The sequence below is a fragment of the Panulirus ornatus genome, chromosome 56, assembly GCF_036320965.1.
Source record: "Panulirus ornatus isolate Po-2019 chromosome 56, ASM3632096v1, whole genome shotgun sequence".
In the NCBI taxonomy this organism is placed as follows: Eukaryota; Metazoa; Arthropoda; class Malacostraca; order Decapoda; family Palinuridae; genus Panulirus; species Panulirus ornatus.
The window spans coordinates 30,039,705-30,064,627 of NC_092279.1; the positions used below are offsets into that span (position 1 = coordinate 30,039,705).

General features: G+C 42.4%; 1 protein-coding gene across 1 annotated transcript in view; it reads left to right on the forward strand.

Moving 5' to 3' along the window:
* Positions 1 to 24,923, forward strand: part of LOC139765800 (uncharacterized) — a 357,196-nt gene that overhangs the window by 62,457 nt on the left and 269,816 nt on the right. The window contains exons 8-9 of the mRNA XM_071693594.1: positions 43 to 171; positions 23,428 to 23,620. Of these exons, the coding sequence (XP_071549695.1) occupies positions 43 to 171; positions 23,428 to 23,620 (322 nt within the window). The remainder of the gene's footprint in view (positions 1 to 42; positions 172 to 23,427; positions 23,621 to 24,923) is intronic.

Consider the following 24,923-nt stretch of genomic DNA (forward strand, 5'->3'; position numbering starts at 1 on the left):
ATGTAGATGATTTATAGACTGAGCAGTTTTTATCATTACCAGGTTGTCTGTATGTGACCTTGCCGGTGCTGAACGAGCTAGGAAAACTCATAGTAACCATGATCGCCTGAAAGAGGCTGGCAGCATCAATACTTCACTTTTAGTTCTCAGTCGTTGTATTGAGGCTTTAAGGTAATGACTTCCAGAATGTGATTTAAGTTCCTGTTGTAAGTTGATGACTTGTTTATGAAAATGATACATCTGTGTATGAACTCGGGTATCAAGCATTTAAGGGGAATGAGGAAGATAGGTAGGTGTTTTTGAACGAGGTGAGTTGTGCATCATCAATTTTGATGGGTTATTTAAATGCATGATTGATTTATGTAGCAAGTGAGGGTACAGCTGAGGGGCACAGGGTATATAGTGTTGTGAATGAAAATGGTTAACAACTTTTGGAGTTATGTGCTGAAAAAAGGATTGATGACTGGTAGTTTCTGGTTTGAAAAATGGACGTACATAAGTGGGTAGGCGGAGCTAAGAGTAAGAAGGCATTATTGGATTTGTGCATTAATTAATAGGCATGTTAAAGAGAGAGTTTTATGTGTGAATGTGTCGCGAGTGGCATCTGGTGGAATGTCTGATCCATTCTTGGTGGAGGTAAAAGTATGTAAAGGACAAGAGGAAATGATATGGGTTCAGAGGAAGAAGGAGGTGAAGGTGATAGCTTTTAAAAAAGGGTTTTTAAGGAGACACCAGTAGAAACTGGATAAAGAATAGGAAATGGTAAGAGTAAATGAAGTTGGAGAGTGGTTGAAGAATGGGAGATAATTAGGGAAGCAGTGCATACATGTGTGAGAAAAGTATGTGGTACACATAAGATGGGATGTAGATATAAAAGGAAGGGTAGTGAGTTAAGGGATGAAATGGAATTGTTGTTGAATGCAAAGAAAGAGTTGCAAGGGTTTTATGTTTAGGGAAGGAGTGATTGGGAGATGTGGAAGAGAAAATAGTAGGTCAAGAGGAAATTGCAGTGGCTAAAAAGATGACAAATGAAAGTTTGAGATGAGACAGTATCGGCAGACTTCAGGGAGAATAAGAATATGTTATGGAAGTAGGATGATAATGTGAGAACAAGAAAGAAATTGGGAGCATAAATGAAGGGAGCAAATAGGGAAGTGATAATGGTAAAGAAGAGGACATGGAGTATTTTTAGGGATTTTGAACGTGTTAGATGATAAGGTGGCAGATGTTGGGTGTTTGGATCTTAGAGATATGTGAAGTGAGAGAGACATGGCAAATGGATCGGGAGATATGTAAGAGAAAATAGTAGGAGGTCAAGAGGAAATTGCAGTGGCTAAAAAAGATGACAAATGAAAGTTGAGATGAGAGAGTATCGGCAGACTTCAGGGAGAATAAGAATATGCTATGGAAGTAGGATAATGATAAGTGAAGGGAGCAAATAGGGAAGTGATAATGGTAAAGAAGAGGAGATGGAGTATTTTTAGGGATTTTGAATGTGTTAGATGATAAGGCGGCAGATGTAGGGTGTTTGGGCCTTGGAGATATGTGAAGTGAGAGAAACATGGCAAATGGATTGGTGAAAGGAGGAGGTGATGAAAGCCTTGCATAACATGAATTGTGGCAAGATGGTAGCAGGTAATTGCAGTTGAATTCTTAAGGAAGGAGACAGTGTTGATGATTGGTTAGGTAAGATTCTTGATGCGTCTGTGGCTCATGATGAGGTGCTTGAGGATTGGCAGAATGCTTGTATAATGCAAATGTATACAAAAGGGGGTGACTGTATCGTTGACTGGTTGGTAAGGTTATTTAATGTATGTATGACTCATGGTGAGGTGCCTGAGGATTGGCGGAATGCGTGCATAGTGCCATTGTACAAAGGCAAAGGGGACAAAGGTGAGTGCTCAAATTACAGAGGTATAAGTTTGTTGAGTATTCCTGGTAAATTATATGGGAGGATATTGATTGAGAGGGTGAAGGCATGTACAGAGCATCAGATTGGGGAAGAGCAGTGTGGTTTCAGAAGTGGTAGAGGATGTGTGGATCAGGTGTTTGCTTTGAAGAATGTATGTGAGAAATACTTAGAAAAGCAAATGGATTTGTATGTAGCATTTATGGATCTGGAGAAGGCGTATGATAGAGTTGATAGAGATGCTCTGTGGAAGGTATTAAGAATATATGGTGTGGGAGGCAAGTTGTTAGAAGCAGTGAAAAGTTTTTATCGAGGATGTAAGGCATGTGTACGTGTAGGAAGAGAGGAAAGCGATTGGTTCTCAGTGAATGTAGGTTTGCGGCACGGGTGTGTGATGTCTCCATGGTTGTTTAATTTGTTTATGGATGGGGTTGTTAGGGAGGTGAATGCAAGAGTTTTGGAAAGAGGGGCAAGTATGAAGTCTGTTAGGGATGAGAGAGCTTGGGAAGTGAGTCAGTTGTTGTTCGCTGATGATACAGCGCTGGTGGCTGATTCATGTGAGAAACTGCAGAGGCTGGTGACTGAGTTTGGTAAAGTGTGTGAAAGAAGAAAGTTAAGAGTAAATGTGAATAAGAGCAAGGTTATTAGGTACAGTAGGGTTGAGGGTCAAGTCAATTGGGAGGTGAGTTTGAATGGAGAAAAACTGGAGGAAGTGAAGTGTTTTAGATATCTGGGAGTGGATCTGGCAGCGGATGGAACCATGGAAGGGGAAGTGGATCATAGGGTGGGGGAGGGGGCGAAAATTCTGGGGGCCTTGAAGAATGTGTGGAAGTCGAGAACATTATCTCGGAAAGCAAAAATGGGTATGTTTGAAGGAATAGTGGTTCCAACAATGCTGTATTGTTGCGAGGCGTGGGCTATGGATAGAGTTGTGCGCAGGAGGATGGATGTGCTGGAAATGAGATGTTTGAGGACAATGTGTGGTGTGAGGTGGTTTGATCGAGTAAGTAACGTAAGGGTAAGAGAGATGTGTGGAAATAAAAAGAGCGTGGTTGAGAGAGCAGAAGAGGGTGTTTTGAAATGGTTTGGGCACATGGAGAGAATGAGTGAGGAAAGATTGACCAAGAGGATATATGTGTCGGAGGTGGAGGGAACGAGGAGAAGAGGGAGACCAAATTGGAGGTGGAAAGATGGAGTGAAAAAGATTTTGTGTGATCGGGGCCTGAACATGCAGGAGGGTGAAAGGAGGGCAAGGAATAGAGTGAATTGGAGCGATGTGGTATACCGGGGTTGACGTGCTGTCAGTGGATTGAATCAAGGCATGTGAAGCGTCTGGGGTACACCATGGAAAGCTGTGTAGGTATGTATATTTGCGTGTGTGGACGTATGTATATACATGTGTATGGGGGTGGGTTGGGCCATTTCTTTCGTCTGTTTCCTTGCGCTACCTCGCAAACGCGGGAGACAGCGACAAAGCAAAAAAAAAAAAAATTAAAATAAAGATAAGGGGGATGGAAGTGAATGTTCGAATTACAGAGGTATAAGTTTATTGAGTGTGCCTGTTAATTGTAGGAGAGGGTGGTGACATGTGTAGATCATCAGACTTGGGAAGAACAGTGTGGCTTCAGTATGACAGAGAGCATCAGACTTGGGAAGAACAGTGTGGCTGCAGTAGTGACAGAGGCTGTGTAGATCAGGTGTGGGTTTCAAAGAATACATAGAGAAAGAGAAGGATTTTTATGTGGCATTCATAGATCTGGAAAAAGCATATGATAGGGTTGATAAGTGTTTTTGGAAGGTGTTACAAATATATAGTGTGGAGGAAAGATGCCTGAAGCAGTGAGTTTTTATCAAGAGTCAGGTTTGTGTGTGATTAGGAAGAGAGAAGGACCAGTGGGTTCAATTGAAGATGGGTCTGCAACAAAGCTGCATAACATCATGGCTATTCAGTCTATTTATGGAGAAGGTAGTAAGGGAGGCGACTGTGAGGGGTCTTAGTGAGAGGGGCGCAGATATGCAGTGTGTTGGGATGGGTGGACCTGAGAGGTGAGTCAGTTACTGTTTGATAATACATGGCTTTGGTGGAAGATTTGAGTGAGAAACTGCTTTAGCTGGTTTCTGAGTTTGAGAGTTTGTGTGCAAGGAGAAAGTTAAGATTTTAGTGAATAAAAGTTAGATTACTAAGTTTTGCAGTTAGTTGGAGTGTAAGTTTGAATGGAGAGAGCTTGCAGAAATCTAATGTTTTAGATACCTGGGAGTAGACATGACTATGGGTGGAACCATAGGACCTCAAGTAAGCAATTGGATGGGTGAGGAGAAGGTCCAGGAATGTGTGGAAAGATATATCACTTTCAGTGAGGGCAGATATGGGTATGTTTGATGATATAGTAATCCTAGTGGTGTTTGGATATGAGGAATGGGCCCAAGATGAAAAAGTGTGGAAAAGAATGAGTGTGTTGGAAATGAAATGTTTGAGGATGGTATGTGCAATGGGGAGTGCTGACTAAGAAAACAGTGATAGGGTAAGTGAGAGGTGCAGAAATAGGAGTAATATGTTTGAGTGAGGCAAAGAGTGTGTGCTGAAATGGTTTAGACCTTTGTATTTACATGTTGGAAGTGGAGGGATCAAGGAGAAGGGGGAAGCCAAGGAGGAGGTGGAAGGGTGGAGTGAATGATGCTGTAAGGGCTTGGGGATTGAATATACAGAAGGATGTAAGGTGTTCATGAGAGATTGAATTGGAGTGATGTGGTATAGGATGTAAGGTGTTCATGAGACGGAGTGAATTGGAGTGATGTGGTATAGGATGTGAGGTGTTCATGAGACAGAGTGAATTGGAGTGATGTGGTATACAGGGAATGATGTGATGTCAGTGAGTTGAATCAGGGTATGTGAAGTGGTTGGAAGAACCATGAAAAAGGTATATGGGACTTGGTGCATTATTCATGACTAATAGAAAGTTGAAGAGAGTGAATGAGGCTGCTCTTTGGTACCTCACTATGTGGGAATGGTGAAAAAGTATTAGAAAAAATTATTTTATATTTATTTATTATACTTTGTTGCTGTCTCCCACGTTAGCGAGGTAGTTCAAGGAAACAGACGAAAGAATGGCCCAACCCACCCACATACACATGTATATTCATACACATACACATATACATACCTGTACATCTCAATGTATACATATATATATATATATACACGCACAGACATATGCATATATATATACATGTACATAATTCATACTGTCTGCCCTTATTCATTCCTGTTGCCACCCTGCCACACATGAAATGAAAACCCCCTCCCCCACATGTGCGCGAGGTAGCGCTAGGAAAAGACAACAAAGGCCACATTTGTTCACACTCAGTCTTTAGCTGTTATGTATAATGCACCAAAACCACAGCTCCCTTTCCACATCCAGGCCCCACAGAACTTTCCATGGTTTACTCCAGTCACTTAACATGCCCTGGTTCAATCCATTGACAGCACAGTGACCCCGGTATACCATACCGTTCCAATTCACTCTATTCCTTGCACGCCTTTCACCCTCCTGCATGTTCAGGCCCCGATCACTCAAAATCTTTTTCACTCCATCTTTCCACCTCCAATTTGGTCTCCCACTTCTCCTCATTCCCTCCACCTCTGACACATATATCCTTTTTGTCAATCTTTCCTCACTCATTCTCCATGTAACCAAACCATTTCAAAACCCTCTTCTGCTTTCTCAACCATAATCTTTTTATTTCCACACATCTCTCTTATCCTTTCATTACTTACTTGATCAAACCACCTCACACCACATATTGTCCTTAAACATCTCATTTCCAGCACATCCACCCTCCTCCGCACAATTCTATCTATAGCCCACGCCTCGCAACCATATAACATTGTTGGAACCGTTATTCCTTCAAACATACCCATTTTTGCTTTCCAAGATAACGTTCTCGACCTCCACACATTTTTCAACGCCTCCAGAACTTTCGCCCTTTCCCCCACCCTATGATTCACTTCCGCTTCCATGGTCCCATCCGCTGCCCAATCCACTCCTAGATATCTAAAACACTTCACTTCCTCCAGTTTTTCTCCATTCAAACTTACCTCCCAATTGACTTGTCCCTCAACCCTACTGTACCTAATAACCTTGCTCTTATTCACATTTATTGTCAGCTTTCTTCTTTCACACACTTTACCAGACTCATTCACCAGCTTCTGTAGTTTCTCACCCGAATCAGCCACCAGCGCTGTATCATCAGCGAACAACACCTGACTCACTTCCCAAGCTCTCTCATCCACAACAGACTGCATATTTGCCCCTCTTTCCAAAACTCTTGCATTCACCTCCCTAACATCCGCATCCATAAACAAATTAAACAACCATGGAGACATCACGCACCCCTGCCGCAAACTTCACTGAGAACCAATCACTTTCCTCTCTTCCTACATGTACACATGCCTTACATCCTCGATAAAAACTTTTCACTGCTTCTAACAACTTGCCTCCCACACCATATATTCTTAATACTTTCCACAGAGCATCTCCATCAACTCTATCATACGCCTTCTCCAGATCCATAAATGCTACATACAAATCCATTTGCTTTTCTAAGTATTTCTCACATGCACTCTTCAAAGCAAACACCTGATCCACACATCCTCTTCCACTTATGAAACCACACTGCTCTTCCCCAATCTGATGCTCTGTACATACCTTCACCCTCTCAATCAATATCCTCCCATATAATTTCCCAGGAATACTCAACAAACTTATACCTCCATAATTTGAACACTCACTCTTATCCCCTTTGCCTTTGTACAATGGCACTATGTGTGAATGACGTGTTATCTTGCCATATGGAGTAAAGCTGTCCAAAAGAGTGATTGCTTGCATAACTTGTCAAAACTGTCAGTATTCATGATTTTTATTTGAAAATGTTTATAATGATTTCAGATATGCTGGCAACTTTAGGCACCTACTGATAAGTATTTAACATTTTGTGTTATTAGATGTGATGATTATTATAGAGGAGAAAGAATCCTACCCATGTATCTCCTGCTTATTATAGGAGACTAAAGAGGGATGAGAGTGGGAGGCTGGAAATCCTCCTTTTTTGTATCATTAGCTTCAAATAAAAGGAAAAGAGAAAGGAACCAAGTGAGGACATCCTCTAAGGCCCAGTCAGCTGTTCCTAGAGCTATCTAGCTAATGCAGGAAACAGCAAAGAAGTTTCAAAGAAAAGTGGAAGTTATGAAGATAAGAAATGAAAGCGTACATATAGTATGTAAGGTATTTTATAAGATTTATTTTAAGCAGATACAGCCTTATCTGTCAGGATAGCAGATATCAGTTATCTCAGGTCTGAAAAGGAAATTCTCTCATTGCATGCTACAAACATTTACTCTTATTTGATGCAAGTAAACCTCATGAATTTTTGCTTGTTGAAAATTTTGCACATTGGAGTAATCTGTAGGAACATTAGGTAGGAGCCTCTGGAGATGCTGTGGTAGAGTTGCCCTCTGCTGCTGGCCTGTTAAGGATGAGACACTAAAGGCTAAGAAGCAGCACCGGAGTTCACCATCAGTGGACCCTTTTGCCATGACCATCCCCTCAAGAGAGTTCCCAGACTTTTCGATGGTTTACCCTACATGCTTCACATGCCCTGGTTTAGTCCATTGACAGCATGTCCACCCCAGTGTACCACATTGTTCCAATTCACTCTATTTCTTGTGAGCCTCTCAATATCCTGTATGTTCAGGCCCCAATTACTCAAAATCTTTTTCACTCCAGCCTTCCACCTCCAATTTGGTCTCCCGCTTCTCCTTGTTCCCTTCACCTCTGACACATATACCTCTTTGTTAATTGTTCCTCACTCATTCTCTCCATACGTCCAAACTATTTCAACACACCTTCTTCTGCTCTTTCAACCACACTTTTTTTATTTCCACACATCCCTCTTGCCCTTTCATTACTTAATCCATCAAACCACTTCACATATTGTCCTCAGATATTTCGTTTCCAACACATCCACCTTCCTCTGTACAACTCTATCTATAGGCCATGCCTCGCAACCATATAACATTGTTTGAACTACTATTCCCTCAAAGTTTACCCAGTTTTGCTCTCTGAGATAACGTTCTCTCCTTCCACACATTTTTCATCACTCCCAGAACTAAAACTCCCTCCCACCCTGTGACTCACTTCTACTTCCATGGTTCACTCCTGCATATCTTAAACAGCTTCACTTCCTCCAGTTTCTCTCTATTCAACATATCTCCCAATTAACTTGTCCCTCAACCATACTGAACCAAGTAACCTTGCTCTTATTCATATTTACTCTCTACATTCCCCTGTAAAACACTTTACCAAACTCAGTCACAAACCTCTGCAGTTTCTCACCCGAATCAGCCACTAGAGCTGTATCATCGGCGAACAACAACTGACTCACTTCCTGGGCCCTTTCATCCACAACAAACTGCATACTCACCTCTCTCTCCAAAATCTTGCATTTACCTCCCTAACAACCCCATCCAAAAACATATTAAGCAACCATGGGGACATCACAGACCCCTGTCGCAAACCAACATTCACTGGGATCCAGTCTCTCTCCTCTCTTACTACTTGTACACATGCCTTACATCCTGCTTCTAGCAACTTACCTTACACTGCTTCTAGCAACTTACCTCCCACACCATGTACTCTTATGACCTTCCAAAAGCATCTCTATCACCTTTATCCCCTTTGCCTTTGTACAATGGCACTATGCATGCATTCTGCCAATTGTCAGGCACCTCATTATGATCCATACATACACTGAATATCCTTACCAACCAATCAACAACACAGTCACCCCCTCTTTTAATAAATTCCACTGCAGTACCATCCAAATCTGCTGCCTTGCTGGCTTGTATCTTCCACAAAGCTTTTACTACCTCTTCCCTGTTTACCAAACCATTCTCCCTGACCCCTTCACTGTGCACACCACCCTGCCCAAAACACCCTATATCTGCCACTCTATCATCAATCACACTCAACAGTCCTTCAAAATACTCACTCCTTCTCCTCACTTCATCACTACCTGTTATTACCTTCCCACTTGTCCCCTTCACTGATGTTCCCATTTTTTCTCTTGTCTTATGCACAAGGAGAAGCGGAAGACCAAATTGAAGGTGGAAGGATGGAGTGAAAAAGATTTTGAACGATTGGGGCCTGAATATACAGGACGGTGAAAGGCGTGCAAGGAATTGAGTGAATTGGAACGATGTGGTATACTGGGGTCGATGTGGTGTCAGTGGATTGAACCAGAGCATGTGAAGCATCTGGGGTAAACCATGGTAAGATCTGTGGTGCCTGGATGCAGAAAGGAAGCTGTGGTTTCGGTGCATTACACACGATAACTAGAGGCTGAGTGTGAATGAATGTGACCTTTTTTGCCTTTTCCTGGCGCTACCACAATGGGGGGAATGCTATTTCATGTGTGGCGGGGTGGCAACGGGATGGATGAAGGCAGCAAGGATGAATATGTACATGTGTATATATGTATATGTCTGAGTATGCATATGTATGAATAAGTTGAAATGTATATGTATGTATGTGTGTGTGTATGGGCGTTTATGTTTTTTTTTATTATACTTTGTCACTGTCTCCCGCGTTAGTGAGGTAGGCCAAGGAAACAGACGAAAGAATGGCCCAACCCACCCACATACACATCTATATACATACATGTCCACACGCATATATACATACCTATACATTTCAACATATACATATATATATGTGGGAGGTAAGTTTGAATGGAGAAAAACTGGAGGAAGTAAAGTGTTTTAGATATCTGGGAGTGGATCTGGCAGCGGATGGAACCATGGAAGCGGAAGTGGATCATAGGATGGGGGAGCCTTGAAGAATGTGTGGAAGTCGAGAACATTATCTCGGAAAGCAAAAATGGGTATGTTTGAAGGAATAGTGGTTCCAACAATGTTGTATGGTTGCGAGGCGTGGGCTATGGATAGAGTTGTGCGCAGGAGGGTGGATGTGCTGGAAATGAGATGTTTGAGGACAATGTGTGGTGTGAGGTGGTTTGATCGAGTAAGTAACGTAAGGGTAAGAGAGATGTGTGGAAATAAAAAGAGCGTGGTTGAGAGAGCAGAAGAGGGTGTTTTGATATGGTTTGGGCACATGGAGAGAATGAGTGAGGATAGATTGACCAAGAGGATATGTGTGTCGGAGGTGGAGGGAACGAGGAGAAGTGGAAGACCAAATTGGATGTGGAAAGATGGAGTGAAAAAGATTTTGTGTGATTGGGGCCTGAACATGCAGGAGAGTGAAAGGAGGGCAAGGAATAGAGTGAATTGGATCGATATAGTATACCGGGGTTGATGTGCTGTCAGTGGATTGAATCATTGAATCAGGGCATGTAAAGCGTCTGGGGTAAACCATGGAAAGCTGTGTAGGTATGTATATTTGCGTGTGTGGACGTGTATGTATATACATGTGTATGGGGGTGGGTTGGGCCATTTCTTTCGTCTGTTTCCTTGGGCTACCTCACAAACGCGGGAGACAGCGGAAGTGGATCATAGGGTGGGGGAGGGGGCGAAAATTTTGGGAGCCTTGAAAAATGTGTGGAAGTCGAGAACATTATCCCGGAAAGCAAAAATGGGTATGTTTGAAGGAATAGTAGTTCCAACAATGTTGTATGGTTGCGAGGCGTGGGCTATGGATAGAGTTGTGCGCAGGAGGATGGATGTGCTGGAAATGAGATGTTTAAGGACAATGTGTGGTGTGAGGTGGTTTGATCGAGTAAGTAACGTAAGGGTAAGAGAGATGTGTGGAAATAAAAAGAGCGTGGTTGAGAGAGCAGAAGAGGGTGTTTTGAAATGGTTTGGGCACATGGAGAGAATGAGTGAGGAAAGATTGTCCAAGAGGATATATGTGTCGGAGGTGAAGGGAACGAGGAGAAGAGGGAGACCAAATTGGAGGTGGAAAGATGGAGTGAAAAGGATTTTGTGTGATCGGGGCCTGAACATGCAGGAGGGTGAAAGGAGGGCAAGGAATAGAGTGAATTGGAGCGATGTGGTATACAGGGGTTGACGTGCTGTCAGTGGATTGAATCAAGGCATGTGAAGCGTCCGGGGTAAACCATGGAAAGCTGTGTAGGTATGTATATTTGCGTGTGTGGACGTGTGTATGTACATGTGTATGGGGGGGGTTGGGCCATTTCTTTCGTCTGTTTCCTTGCGCTACCTCGCAAACGCGGGAGACAGCGACAAAGTATAAAAAAAAAAACTATATATATATATATATATATATATATATATATATATATATATATATATGTTTTTTTTTTTTTTTTTTTATATATATATATATATATATATATATATATATATATATATATATATATATATATATATATATATATATATATATATATATATATATATCCCTGGGGATAGGGGAGAAAGAATACTTCCCACGTATTCCCTGCGTGTCGTAGAAGGCGACTAAAAGGGAAGGGAGCGGGGGGCTGGAAATCCTCCCCTCTCGTTTTTTTTTTTTTTTTTTTTTTTTTTTTTTTTTTTTTTTTTTTCTTCCAAAAGAAGGAACAGAGAAGAGGGCCAGGTGAGGATATTTCCTCAAAGGCCCAGTCCTCTGTTCTTGGCGGATAGTATGAAAAAAAAAAATATATATATATGTATATACATACACAGAAATATACATATGTACTCATGTACATAGTTCATACTGTCTGCCCTTATTTGTTTCCGTCGCCACCCCGCCACGTATGAAATGACACTCAACCTCCACCTGCACGCGTGTGAGGTAGCACTAGGAAGAGACAACAAAGGCCACATTCTTTCACACTCAGTCTCTAGCTGTCATGTATAATGCACTGAAACCACAGCTCCCTTTCCACATCCAGGCCCCACAAAACTTTTCATGGTTTACCCCAGATGCTTCACATGTCCTGGTTCAATCCATTGACTGCACGTCGCCCCGGTATACCAGATCGTTCCAATTCACTCTATTCCTTGCACGCCTTTCACCCACCTACATGTTCAGGCCCCGATCGCTCAAAATCCTTTTCACTCCATCCTTCCACCTCCAATTTGGTCTCCCATTTCTCCTCGTTCCCTCCACCTCTGACACATATATCCTCTTGGTCAATCTTTCCTCACTCATTTTCTCCATGTGACCAAACCATTTCAATGCTGCCTCTTCAGCCCTCTCAACCACACTCTTTTTATTACCACACATCTCTCTCACCCTTTCATTACTTACTTGATCAAACCACCTCACACCACATATTGTTCTCAAGCATCCCATTTCCAACACATCTACCCTCCGCCGCACAACCCTATTTATAGCCCATGCCTCGCAACCATATAACAGTGTTATAACATTATTTCCGAGATAATGTTCTCACCTTTCACACATTTTTCAGTGCTCCCAAAACTTTCGTCCCCTCCCCCACCCTGTGACACTTCTGCTTCCATGGTTCCATCCGATGCCATATCCACTCCCAGATATCTAAAACACTTCACTTCCTCCAGGTTCTCTCCATTCAAATTTACCTCCCAATTGACTTGTCCCTCAACTCTACTGTACCTAATAACTTTGCTCTTATTCACACTTACTCTCAGCTTTCTTCTTGCACACACTTTACCAAACTCAGTCACCAGTTTCTGCAGTTTCTCTCCCGAATCACCCACCAGTGCTGTATCGTCAGCGAACAACAACTGATTCACTTCCCAAACCCTCTCATCCACAACAGACTGCATACTTGCCCCTCTCTCCAAACCTCTTGCATTCACCTCCCTAACAACCCCACCCATAAGCAAATTAAACAACCATGGAGACATTACGCTCCCCTGCCACAAACCGACATTTACTGAAAACCAATTACTTTCCTCTCTTCCTACTTGTAAACATGCCTTACATCCTTGATAAAAACTATTCACTGCTTCTAGCAACATGCCTCCCACACCATATACTCTAAATACCTTCCACAGAGGATCTTTATCAACTCTATCATATGCCTTCTCCAGATCCATAAATGCTACATACAAATTCATTTGTTTTCCAGATATTTCTCACATACATTCTTCAAAGCAAACACCTGATCCACACATCCTCTACCATTTCTGAAACCACACTGCTCTTCCCCAATCTGATGCTCTGTAAATACCTTCACCCTCTCAGTCAATACCCTCCCATATAATTTCCCAGGAATACTCAACAAACTTATACCTCTGTAATTTGAGCTCTCACCTTTATCCCCTTTGCCTTTATACAATGTCAGTATGCATGCATTCCGCCAATCCTCAGGCACTTCACCATGAGCCATACATGCATTGAATATCCTCACCAACAAGCCAACAATACAGTCACCCCCTTTTTTAATATTAAGAATTACACTGCAATACCATCCAAATCCACCGCCTTGCTGGCTTTCATCTTCCACAAAGCTTTCAATACCTCTTTTCTGTTTACCAAATCATTCTCCCTGACCCTCTCACTTTGCACACCACCTCGACCAAAACACCCTATATCTGCCACTCTTATTATCTAACACCACGGGGTGGTGTACGAAGTGAGAGGGTCAGGGAGAATGGTCTGATAAACAGAAAAGAGGTAGTGAAAGCTTTGCGGATTATGAAAGCTGGCAAGGTGGCAGGTTTCGATGGTATTGCAGTGGAATTTATTAAAAAAGGTGGTGACTCTGGTGCTGATTGGTTGGAAAGGATATTCACTGTATGTATGGATTATGGAGAAGTGTCTGAGGATTGGCATAATGCATGCATAGTGCCATTGTACAAAGGCAAAGTGGATAAATGTGAGTGTTCATATTACAGAGGCATAAGTTTGTTGAGTATTCTTGGGAGATTATATGGGAGGGTATTGATTTAGAAGGTAAAGGCATGTACAGAGTATCAGATTGGGGAAGAGCATTATGGTTTCAGAAGTGGTAGAAGATGTGTGGATCAGGTGTTTGCTTTGAAAAATGTATGTGAGAAATACTTGGAAAAAAAGATGATTTGTATGTAGCATTTATGGATCTGGAGAAGGGATATGATAGAGTTGACAGATATGCTTTGTGGAATGTTTTAAGAGTATATGGAGTGGAAGGTAAGTTACTAGAAGCAGTGAAAAGTTTCTACTAAGAATGTAAGGCATGTGTACGAGTAGGAAGAGAGAAGAGTGATTGGTTCCCAGTGAAAGTTGGTTTGTGGCAGGGGTGCATGATGTCCCCATGGTTGTTTAATTTGTTTATGGATGGGGTGGTTAGGCACGTGTATGCAAGAGTTTTAGAGAGAGGGGAAAGTATGCAATCTGTTGTGGATAAGAGGGCCTGGGAAGGGAGTAGTTGTTGTTTGCTGATGTTATAGCGCTGGTGGCTGATTCAGGTGAGAAATTACAGAGGTTGATGACTGAGTCTGATAAAGTGTGTGAAAGGAAAAAGTTGAGAGTAAATGTGAATAAGAGCAAGGTTATTAGGTTCAATAGGGTTGAGGGACAAGTAAATTGGGAGGTAAGTTTGAATGGAGGAAAACTGGAGGAAGTGAAGTGTTTTAGATATCTGGGAGTGGACCTAGCAGCAGATGGAACCATGGAAGCAGAAGTGAGTCATAGGGTGGGGAAGGGGTCGAAGGTCCTGGAAGCATTGAAGAATGTGTGGAAGGCAAGAACATTATCTTAGAGAGGAAAGATGGGTATGTCTGAAGGAATGATGGTTCCAACAATGTTATATGGTTGTGGGGCATGGGCTATAGATGTCTCAGAGTGAACAAGATATCAAAGTTCCTGCAGGTGTTTGCTTCCTTAAAAAAAATGGTTAAACCCAAGAGATTTTAGGAGGCTTTCTTTCCTTGGTTTTTGAACAATGATGTTGTCCTGGACCCTGGGTTTGAGCTACTGCATTGTTGAATTATTCTTATTTTTCCAAACTAAATTGATAACCCTGGCAATCATAGTCTTTTTATCATATATCATTTATTTATTTATTTTGCTTTGTTGCTGTCTCCCGCGTTAGCGAGGTCGCGCAAGGAAACAGACGAAAGAATGGCCCAACCCACCCACATACACATGTATATACATACACGTCCACACACGTAAAGATACATACCTATACATCTCAACGTATACATATATATACACACAGACATATACATATATACACATGTACATAATTCATACTGTCTGTCCTTATTAATTCCCATCGCCACCCCGTAACACATGAAATAACAACCCCCTCCCCCCTCATGTGTGCGAGGTGGTGCTAGAAAGACAATAAAGGCCACATTCGTTCACACTCAGTCTCTAGCTGTCATGTAATAATGCACCGAAACCACAGCTCCCTTTCCACATCCAGGCCCCACAGAACTTTCCATGGTTTACCCCAGACGCTTCACATGCCCTGGTTCAATCCATTGACAGCACGTCGACCCCGTTATACCACATCGTTCCAATTCACTCTATTCTTTGCACACCTTTCACCCTCCTGCATGTTCAGACCCCAATCACTCAAAATCTTGCTCACTCCATCCTTCCACCTCCAATTTGGTCTCCCACTTCTCCTTGTTCCCTCCACCTCTGACACATACATCCTTTTTGTCAATCTCTCCTCACTCATTCTCTCCATGTGACCAAACTATTTCAAAACACCCTCTTCTGCTCTCTCAACCACACTCTTTTTATTACCGCACATCTCTCTCACCCTATTATTACTTACTCGATCAAACCACCTCACACCACATATTGTCCTCAAACATCTCATTTCCAGCACATCCACCCTCATCTGCACAACTCTATCCATAGCCCACGCCTTGCAACCATACAACATTGTTGGAACCACTATTCCTTCAAACATACCCATTTCCGAGATAAAGTTCTTGACTTCCAAACATTCTTCAAAGCTCTCAGAATTTTTGCCCCTTCCCCCACCTTGTGACTCACTTCCGCTTCCATGGTTCCATCCGCTGCCAAATCCACTCCCAGATATCTAAAACACTTCACTTTCTCCAGTTTTTCTCCATTCAAACTTACCTCCCAATTGACTTGACCCTCAACCCTACTGTACCTAATAACCTTGCTCTTATTCACATTTACTCTCAACTTTCTTCTTTCACACACTTTACCAAACTCAGTCACCAGCTTCTGCAGTTTGTCACGTGAATCAGCCACCAGTGCTGTATCATCAGCGAACAACAACTGACTCACTTCCCAAGCTCTCTCATCCACAACAGACTGCATACTTGCCCCTCTTTCCAAAACTCTTTCATTCACCTCCCTAACAACCCCATCCATATACAAATTAAACAACCATGGAGACATCACACACCCCTGCCGCAAACCTACATTCACTTAGAGCCAATCACTTTCCTCTCTTCCTACACGTACACATGCCATACATCCTCGATAAAACTTTTCACTGCTTCTAACAACTTGCCTCCGACACCCTCTATTCCACAGAGCATCTCTATCAACTCTATCACATGCCTTTTCCAGATCCATAAATGGTACGTACAAATCCATTCGCTTTTCTAAGTATTTCTCACATACATTCTTCAAAGCAAACACCTAATCCACACATCCTCTACCACTTCTGAAGCCACACTGCTCTTCCCCAATCTGATGGTCTGTACATGCCTTCACCCTGTCAATCTATACCCTCCCATATAATTTCCCAGGAATACTCAACAGACTTATACCTCTGTAATTTGAGCACTCACCTTTGTCGCCTTTGCCTTTGTACAATGGCACTATGCAATCATTCTGCCAATCCTCAGGCACCTCACCATGAATCATATTTTTTTTTTATTTATTTTTATTTTGCTTTGTCGCTGTCTCCCACATTTGCGAGGTAGCGCAAGGAAACAGACGAAAGAAATGGCCCAACCCACCCCCATACACATGTATATACATACACGTCCACACACGCAAATATACATACCTATACATCTCAATGTACACATATATATACACACACAGACATATACATATATACACATGTACATAATTCATACTGTCTGCCTTTATTTATTCCCATCGCCACCTCGCCACACATGGAATAACATCCCCCTCCCCCCTCATGTGTGCGAGGTAGTGCTAGGAAAAGACAACAAAGGCCCCATTCGTTCACACTCAGTCTCTAGCTGTCATGTAATAATGCCGGAAACCACAGCTCCCTTTCCACATCCAGGCCCCACACAACTTTCCATGGTTTACCCCAGACGCTTCACATGCCCTGATTCAATCCATTGACAGCACGTCGACCCCGGTATACCACATTGATCCAATTCACTCTATTCCTTGCCCGCCTTTCACCCTCCTGTATGTTCAGGCCCCGATTGCTCAAAATCTTTTTCACTCCATCTTTCCACCTCCAATTTGGTCTCCCATTTCTCCTCGTTCCCTCCACCTCTGACACATTTATCCTCTTGGTTAATCTTTCCTCACTCATTCTCTCCATGTGCCCAAACCATTTCAAAACACCCTCTTCTGCTCTCTCAACCACACTCTTTTTATTTCCACACATCTCTCTTACCCTATTATTACTTACTCGATCAAACCACCTCACACCAGATATGGTCCTCAAACATCTCATTTCCAGCACATCCACCCTCCTTCACACAACTCTATCCATAGCCCACGCCTCGCAACCATTCAACATTGTTGGAACCACTATTCCTTCAAACATACCCATTTTTGCTTTCCGAGATAATGTTCTCAACTTCCAAACATTCTTCAAGGCTCCCAGGATTTTCGCCCCCTCCCCCACCCTATGATTCAATTCTGCTTCCATGGTTCCATCCGCTGCCAAATCCACTCGCAGATATCTAAAACACTTTACATCCTCCAGTTTTTCTCCATTCAAACTTACCTCCCAATTGACTTGACCCTCAACCATACTGTACCAAATAACCTTGCTCTTATTCACATTTACTCTCAACTTTCTTCTTTCACACACTTTACCAAACTCAGTCACCAGCTTCTGCAGTTTGTCACATGAATCAGCCACCAGCGCTGTTTCATCAGCGAACAACAACTGACTCACTTCCCAAGCTCTCTCATCCCCAACAGACTACATGCCCCTCTTTCCAAAACTCTTGCTGTCACCTCCCTAACAACCCCATCCATAAACAAATTAAACAACCATGGAGACATCACACACCCCTGCCGCAAACCTACATTCAGTGAGAACCAATCACTTTCCTCTCTTCCTACACGTACACATGCCTTACATCCTCGATAAAAACTTTTCACTGCTTCTAACAACTTGCCTCCCACACCATATATTCTTAGTACCTTCCACAGAGCATCTCTATCAACTCTATCATATGCCTTCTCCAGATCCATAAATGCTACATACAAATCCATTTGCTCTTCTAAATATTGCTCACATGCATTCTTCAAAGCAAACACCTGATCCAAACATCCTCTACCACTTCTGAAACCACACTGCTCTTCCCCAATCTGATGCTCTGTACATGCCTTCACCCTCTCAATCAATACCCTCCCATATAATTTACCAGGAATACTCAACAAGCTTATACCTCTGTGATTTGAGCACTCACTCTTATCCCCTTTGCCTTTGTACAGTGGCATTATGCAAGCATTCCGCCAATCCTCAGGCACCTCACCATGAATCATACATACATTAAATAACCTTACCAACCAGTCAACAGTGCAGTCACCCCCTTTTTTAATAAATTCCACTGCAGTACCATGCAAACCTGCTGCCTTGCTGGCTTTCATCTTCCGCAAAGCTTTTACTACCTCTTCTCTGTTTACCAAATCATTTTCCCTAACCCTCTCACTTTGCACACCACCTCGACCAAAACACCCTATATCTGCCACTCTATCATCAAAGACATTCAACAAACCTTCAAAATACTCACTCCATCTTCTCACATCACCACTACTTGTTATCACCTCCCCATTAGCCCCCTTCGCTGAAGTTCCCATTTGTTTCCTTGTCTTATGCACTTTATTTACCTCCTTCCAAAACATCTTTTTATTCTCCCTGAAATTTAATGATACTCTCTCACCCCAACTCTCATTTGCCCTCTTTTTCACCTCTTGCACCTTTCTCTTGACCTCCTACCTCTTTCTTTTATACATCTCCCACTCATTTGTATTATTTCCTTGCAAAAATCATCCAAATGCCACTCTCTTCTCTTTCACTAATAATGTTACCTCTTCATCCCACCACTCACTACCCTTTCTAATCTGCCCACCTCCCACGCTTCTCATGCCACAAGCTTCTTTTGTGCAAGCCATCACTGCTTCCCTAAATACATCCCATTCCTCCCCCACTCCCCTTGTCATTTGCTCTCACCTTTTTCCATTCTGTACTCAGTCTTTCCTGGTACTTCCTCACACAAGTCTCCTTCCCAAGCTCACTTACTCTCACCACTCCCTTCACCCCAACATTCTCTCTTCTTTTCTGAAAACCTCTGCATATCTTCACCTTTACCTCCACAAGATAATGATCAGACATCCCTCCAGTTGCACCTCTCAGCACATTAACATCAAAAGTCTCTCTTTTGCGTGCCTATCAATTAACATGTAATCCAATAACCCTCTCTGGCCATCTCTCCTACTTACATAGGTATACTAATGTATATCTCTCTTTTTAAACCAGGTATTGGTATGTTTGAAGGAATAGTGGTTCCAACAATGTTATATGGTTGTGAGGGTTGTGCGGAGGAGAGTGGACTTGTTGGAAATGAATTGTTTGAGGGCAATATGTGCTGTGAGGTGGTTTGATCGAGTAAGTGATGAAATGGCAAGAGGGATGTGTGGTAATAAAAAGAGTGTGGTTGAGAGAGCAGAAGCGTTGAAGAATGTGTGGAAGGTGAGAATGTTATCTTGGAGAGCAAAAATGGGTATGTGTGAAGGAATAGTGGTTCCAACAATGTTGTATGGTTGTGAGGGTTGTGTGGAGGAGAGTGAATGTATTGGAAATGAATTGTTTGAGGGCAATATGTGGTGTGAGGTGGTTTGATCGAGTAAGTAATGAAATGGCAAGAGGGATGTATGGTAATAAAATGAGTGTGGTTGAGAGAGCAGAAGAAGGTGTGTTGAAATGGTTTTGACACATGGAGAGAATGAGTGAGGAAAGATTGACAAAAATTTTTGGATACATGTGTCAGAGGTGGAGGGAAGGAGAAGTGGGAGACCAAATTGGAGGTGGAAGGATAGAGTGAATTCTGAGTGATCAGGGTCTGAACATGCAGGAATGTGAAAGGCATGCAAGGAATAGAGTGAATTGGAATGATGTTGTATACCGGGGTTGACGTGCTGTCAGTGGATTGACCAAGGGCATGTGAAACATCTGTGGTATACAATGAAAAGGTCTATGGGGCCTGGATGTGGAAAGGGAGCAGTGGTTTTGGTGCATTATGCATGACAACTAGTGACTGAGTGTAAACAAATGTGACCTTTTTGTCTTTTCCTGGCGCTACCTCACTGGAGGGGGATGCTGTTTCCTGTGTGGCAGGGTGGTCATCTCCCGCGTTAGTGAGGTAGCGCAAGGAAACTGACGAGGAATGGCCCAGCCTACCCACATACACATATATACACATAAATGCCCACCCACGCTCATATACACACATATTACATTTTAACGTATACATATATATACGTACACAGACATATACACATGTACCCCGGTATACCATATCATTCCAATTCACTCTATTCCTTGCACACCTTTCACCCTCTTGCATGTTCAGGCCCCGATTACTCAATGTCTTTTTCACTCCATCTTTCCACCTCCAATTTGGTCTCCCACTTCTTCTTCTTCCCTTCACCTCTGACACATATATCCTCTTTGTCAATCTTTCCTTACTCATTCTCTTCATGTGACCAAACTATTTCAGCACACTTTCTTCTGCTCTCTCAACCACACTCTTTTCGTTACCACACATCTCTATTACCCTTTTATTACTTACACAATCAAACCACCTCACACCACATGTCCTCAAACATCTCATTTCCAACAAATCCACCCTCCTCTGCATAACCCTATCTATAGCCCATGCCTTGCAGCCATATGACATTGTTGGAACCACTATTCCTTCAAATATACCCATTTTTGCTCTTCGAGATGATGTTCTTGCCTTCCACGCATTCTTCATTGTTCCCAGAACCTTCACCTTCTACCCCACCCTGTGACTCGTTTCCATTTCCATGGTTCCATCCGCTGCTAAATCCACTCCCAGATACCAAAAGCACTTCACTTCCTTCAGTTTCTCTGCATTCAAACTTACCTCCCATTTAATATGTCCCTCAACCCTACTGTACCTAATAATCTTGTTCTTATTCACATTTACTCTTAACTTTCTCCTTTCACACACTTTTCCAAACTCAGTCACCAGCATCTGCAGTTTCTCACCCAAATCAGCCACCAGCGCTGTATTATCAGCGAACAACAAATGACTCACTTCCCAAGCCCTCTTATCCACAGCAGAGTGCATACTTACCCCTCTCTCCAAAACTCTTGCATTCACCTCCCTACTGACCCCATCCATAAACAATTTAAACATCCATGGGGACATCACGCACCCCTGCCGCAAACCGACATTCACTGGGAACCAATCACTCTTCTCTCTTCTTACTCGTACACATGCCTTACATCCTTGGTAAAGACTTTTCAATGCTTCTAGTAACTTACCTCCCACACCATTTTTCTGCTCTTAAAACCTTCCACAAAGCATATCTATCAACTCTATCATATGCCTTCTCCAGATCCATTAATGCTACATACAAACCCTTCTGTGTTTCAAAGTATTTCTCACATACATTCTTCAAAGCAAACACCTGATCCACACATTCTCTCCCACTTCTGAAACCACACTTCTCTTCCCCAGTCTGATGCTCTGTACATGCCTTTACCTTCTCAGTCAATACCCTTCCATATAATTTCCCTGGAATACTCAAAAAACTTATGCCTCTGCACTTTGAACAGTCTCCTTTATCCACTTTGCCTTTGTCCAGTGGCATTATGTATGCATTCTGCCAATCCTCAGGCACTTCACCATGACCTATACATACATTGAATATCCTTACCAACCAATCAACAACATAGTGACCCCCTTTTTGATAAATTCCACTGCAATACCATCCAAACCCGCCACCTTGCTGACTTTCATCTTCCGCAAAGCTTTCACTATCTCTTCTCTGTTTACCAAACCATTCTCCCTGACCTTCTCACTTTGTACACCACCTCGACCAAAGCACCCTATATCTGCCGCTCTGTTATCAAACACATTCAACAATCCTTCTAAATACTCACTCCATTTCCTCATTTCATCACTACTTGTTGTTACCTCCCCATGTGCTCCCTTCACTGATGTTCCCATTTGTTCTCTTGTCTTACATCCATTATTTACCTCTTTCCAAAACATCATTTTATTCTCCCTGAAATTTAATGATACTCTCTCACCCCAACTCTCATTAGTCCCCTTTTTCACTTCTTCCACCTTTCTCTTGACCTGCTGCCACTTTCTTTTATACATCTCCTAGTCATTTGCACTACTTCTCTGCAAAAATCGTCCAAATACCTTCCTCATCTCTTTCACTAACAATTTTACTTCTTCATCTCACCACTCACTACCCTTTCTAATCTGCCCACCTCCCACCTTTCTCATGCCATGTGCATCTTTTGCACAAGCCATGACTACTTCCCTAAATACATCCCATTTCTCCCCCACTCCCCTCACGTCAATTACTCTCACCTTTTGCCATTCTATGCTCAATCTCCCCTGGTACTTCTTCACACAAGTCTTCTTTCCAAGCTCACTTACTCTCACCACTTCTCCCCAACATTCTCTCTTGTGTATGTATGTGTATATGTATTTATTTGCATATATATTTCCTTTATTAAAATGAATTTCTAAGGTAGAATATTTTAATCTGTATTGAGAGTGCAGAATAGCTTATAAGCCTAAATTCTATAATCCTATCCATTCAAACATACTACTGTACATTTGTCTCCTTTCCTCCCATCTTGGTTACATCCACATGCATTTAAATACTCCAGCCAGAGCCTTCGAGGAGGATGAGCACCCCTCGCTTGGTTTCTTTTGTTCCATTTTTTGGAAATTGAAATACGAGAATGGGGGCATTTCCAGCTCCCTGCTCCTGCCCCTCTTAGTTGCCTTAAGTGATACAGATGAGATATATGGGTAGTATTCATTCTTCCCTATCCTCAGGGATAAAAGTGAAAATGGGATGAAATGAATTTTTGCTCATTTTCTTATTTTATGATTTTTTATTAAGGTAGCATTTTCTTTTTTTTCACCCATGTCAGTTTGATAGATTATTCCTGTATTCCATACAGTGTGAAATACAGAAAATCATTCAAAGTATGAGTATCATTGAAAATTGCAGATTGACGGTGCTACTTGATATGTCATCTTTGTACCATCATTGCTTTTGTTCATATACTGTATGGATTCAGCACTAGTAAGCAATATTTATAGTTCCATGGAAAAGGTATCAAATATCTTTCTTTGACAGACGAAACCAGCTGCAGAAGGGTGGCAAGAAGCGTGAGATTCCTGTGCCATATCGTGACAGCAGACTCACACGACTGTTTCAGTCCTTCTTTTTAGGTCGTGGTAAAGCTGCCATGATAGTTAATATCTCAAAGACACCTTTTCTTTTTGATGAAACTCTCCAAGTCTTAAAGTTTGCTGCTATTGCAAAGCAGGTACAGTATATCAGAATGTGTTTTTGTTTCATTCAGAGTATATTGAAAATACTGAATCTTCAGTGACTATTATTTTAGAGATTAATCAGAGTGATTCTATTTGCTTTACATATCCCTGGGGGTAGGGGATTATCCCTGGGGATAGGGGATTATCCCTGGGGATAGGGGATTAAGAATACTTCCCACGCATTCCTCACGTGTCGTAGAAGGCGACTAAAGGGGACGGGAGCGGGGGGCCAGAAACCCTCCCCTCCCTGTATTTTAACTTTCTAAAAGGGGAAACAGAAGAAGGAGTCACGCGAGGAGTGCTCATCCTCCTCGAAGGCTCAGATTGGGGTGTCTAAATGTGTGTGGATGTAACCAAGATGAGAAAAAAGGAGAGATAGGTAGTATGTTTGAGGAAAGGAACCTGGATGTTTTGGCTCTGAGTGAAACGAAGCTAAAGGGTAAAGGGGAAGAGTGGTTTGGGAATGTCTTGGGAGTAAAGTCAAGGGTTAGTGAGAGGACAAGAGCAAGGGAAGGAGTAGCACTACTCCTGAATCAGGAGTTGTGGGAGTATGTGATAGAGTGTAAGAAAGTAAATTCTAGATTGATATGGGTAAAACTGAAAGTTGATGGAGAGTGATGGGTGATTATTGGTGCATATGCACCTGGGCATGAGAAGAAAGATCATGAGAGGCAAGTGTTTTGGGAGCAGCTGAATGAGTGTGTTAGTGGTTTTGATGCACAAGACCGGGTTATAGTGATGGGTGATTTGAATGCAAAGGTGAGTAATGTGGTAGTTGAGGGAATAATTGGTATACATGGAGTGTTCAGTGTTGTAAATAGAAATGGTGAAGAGCTTGTAGATTTATGTGCTGAAAAAGGACTGGTGATTGGGAATACCTGGTTTAAAAAGCGAGATATACATAAGTATGCGTATGTAAGTAGGAGAGATGGCCAGAGAGCGTTATTCGATTACGTGTTAATGGATAGACGCACGAAAGAGAGACTTTTGGATGTTAATGTGCTGAGAGGTGCAACTGGAGGGATGTCTGATCATTATCTTGTGGAAGCGAAGGTGAAGATTTGTGGGGGTTTTCAGAAGAGAGAATGTTGGGGTGAAGAGAGTGGTGAGAGTAAGTGAGCTTGGGAAGGAGACTTGTGTGAGGAAGTACCAGGAGAGACTGAGTACAGAATGGAAAAAGGTGAGAACAAAAGAGGTAAGGTGAGTGGGGGAGGAATGGGATGTATTTAGGGAAGCAGTGATGGCTTGCGCAAAAGATGCTTGTGGCATGAGAAGCGTGGGAGGTGGGTTGATTAG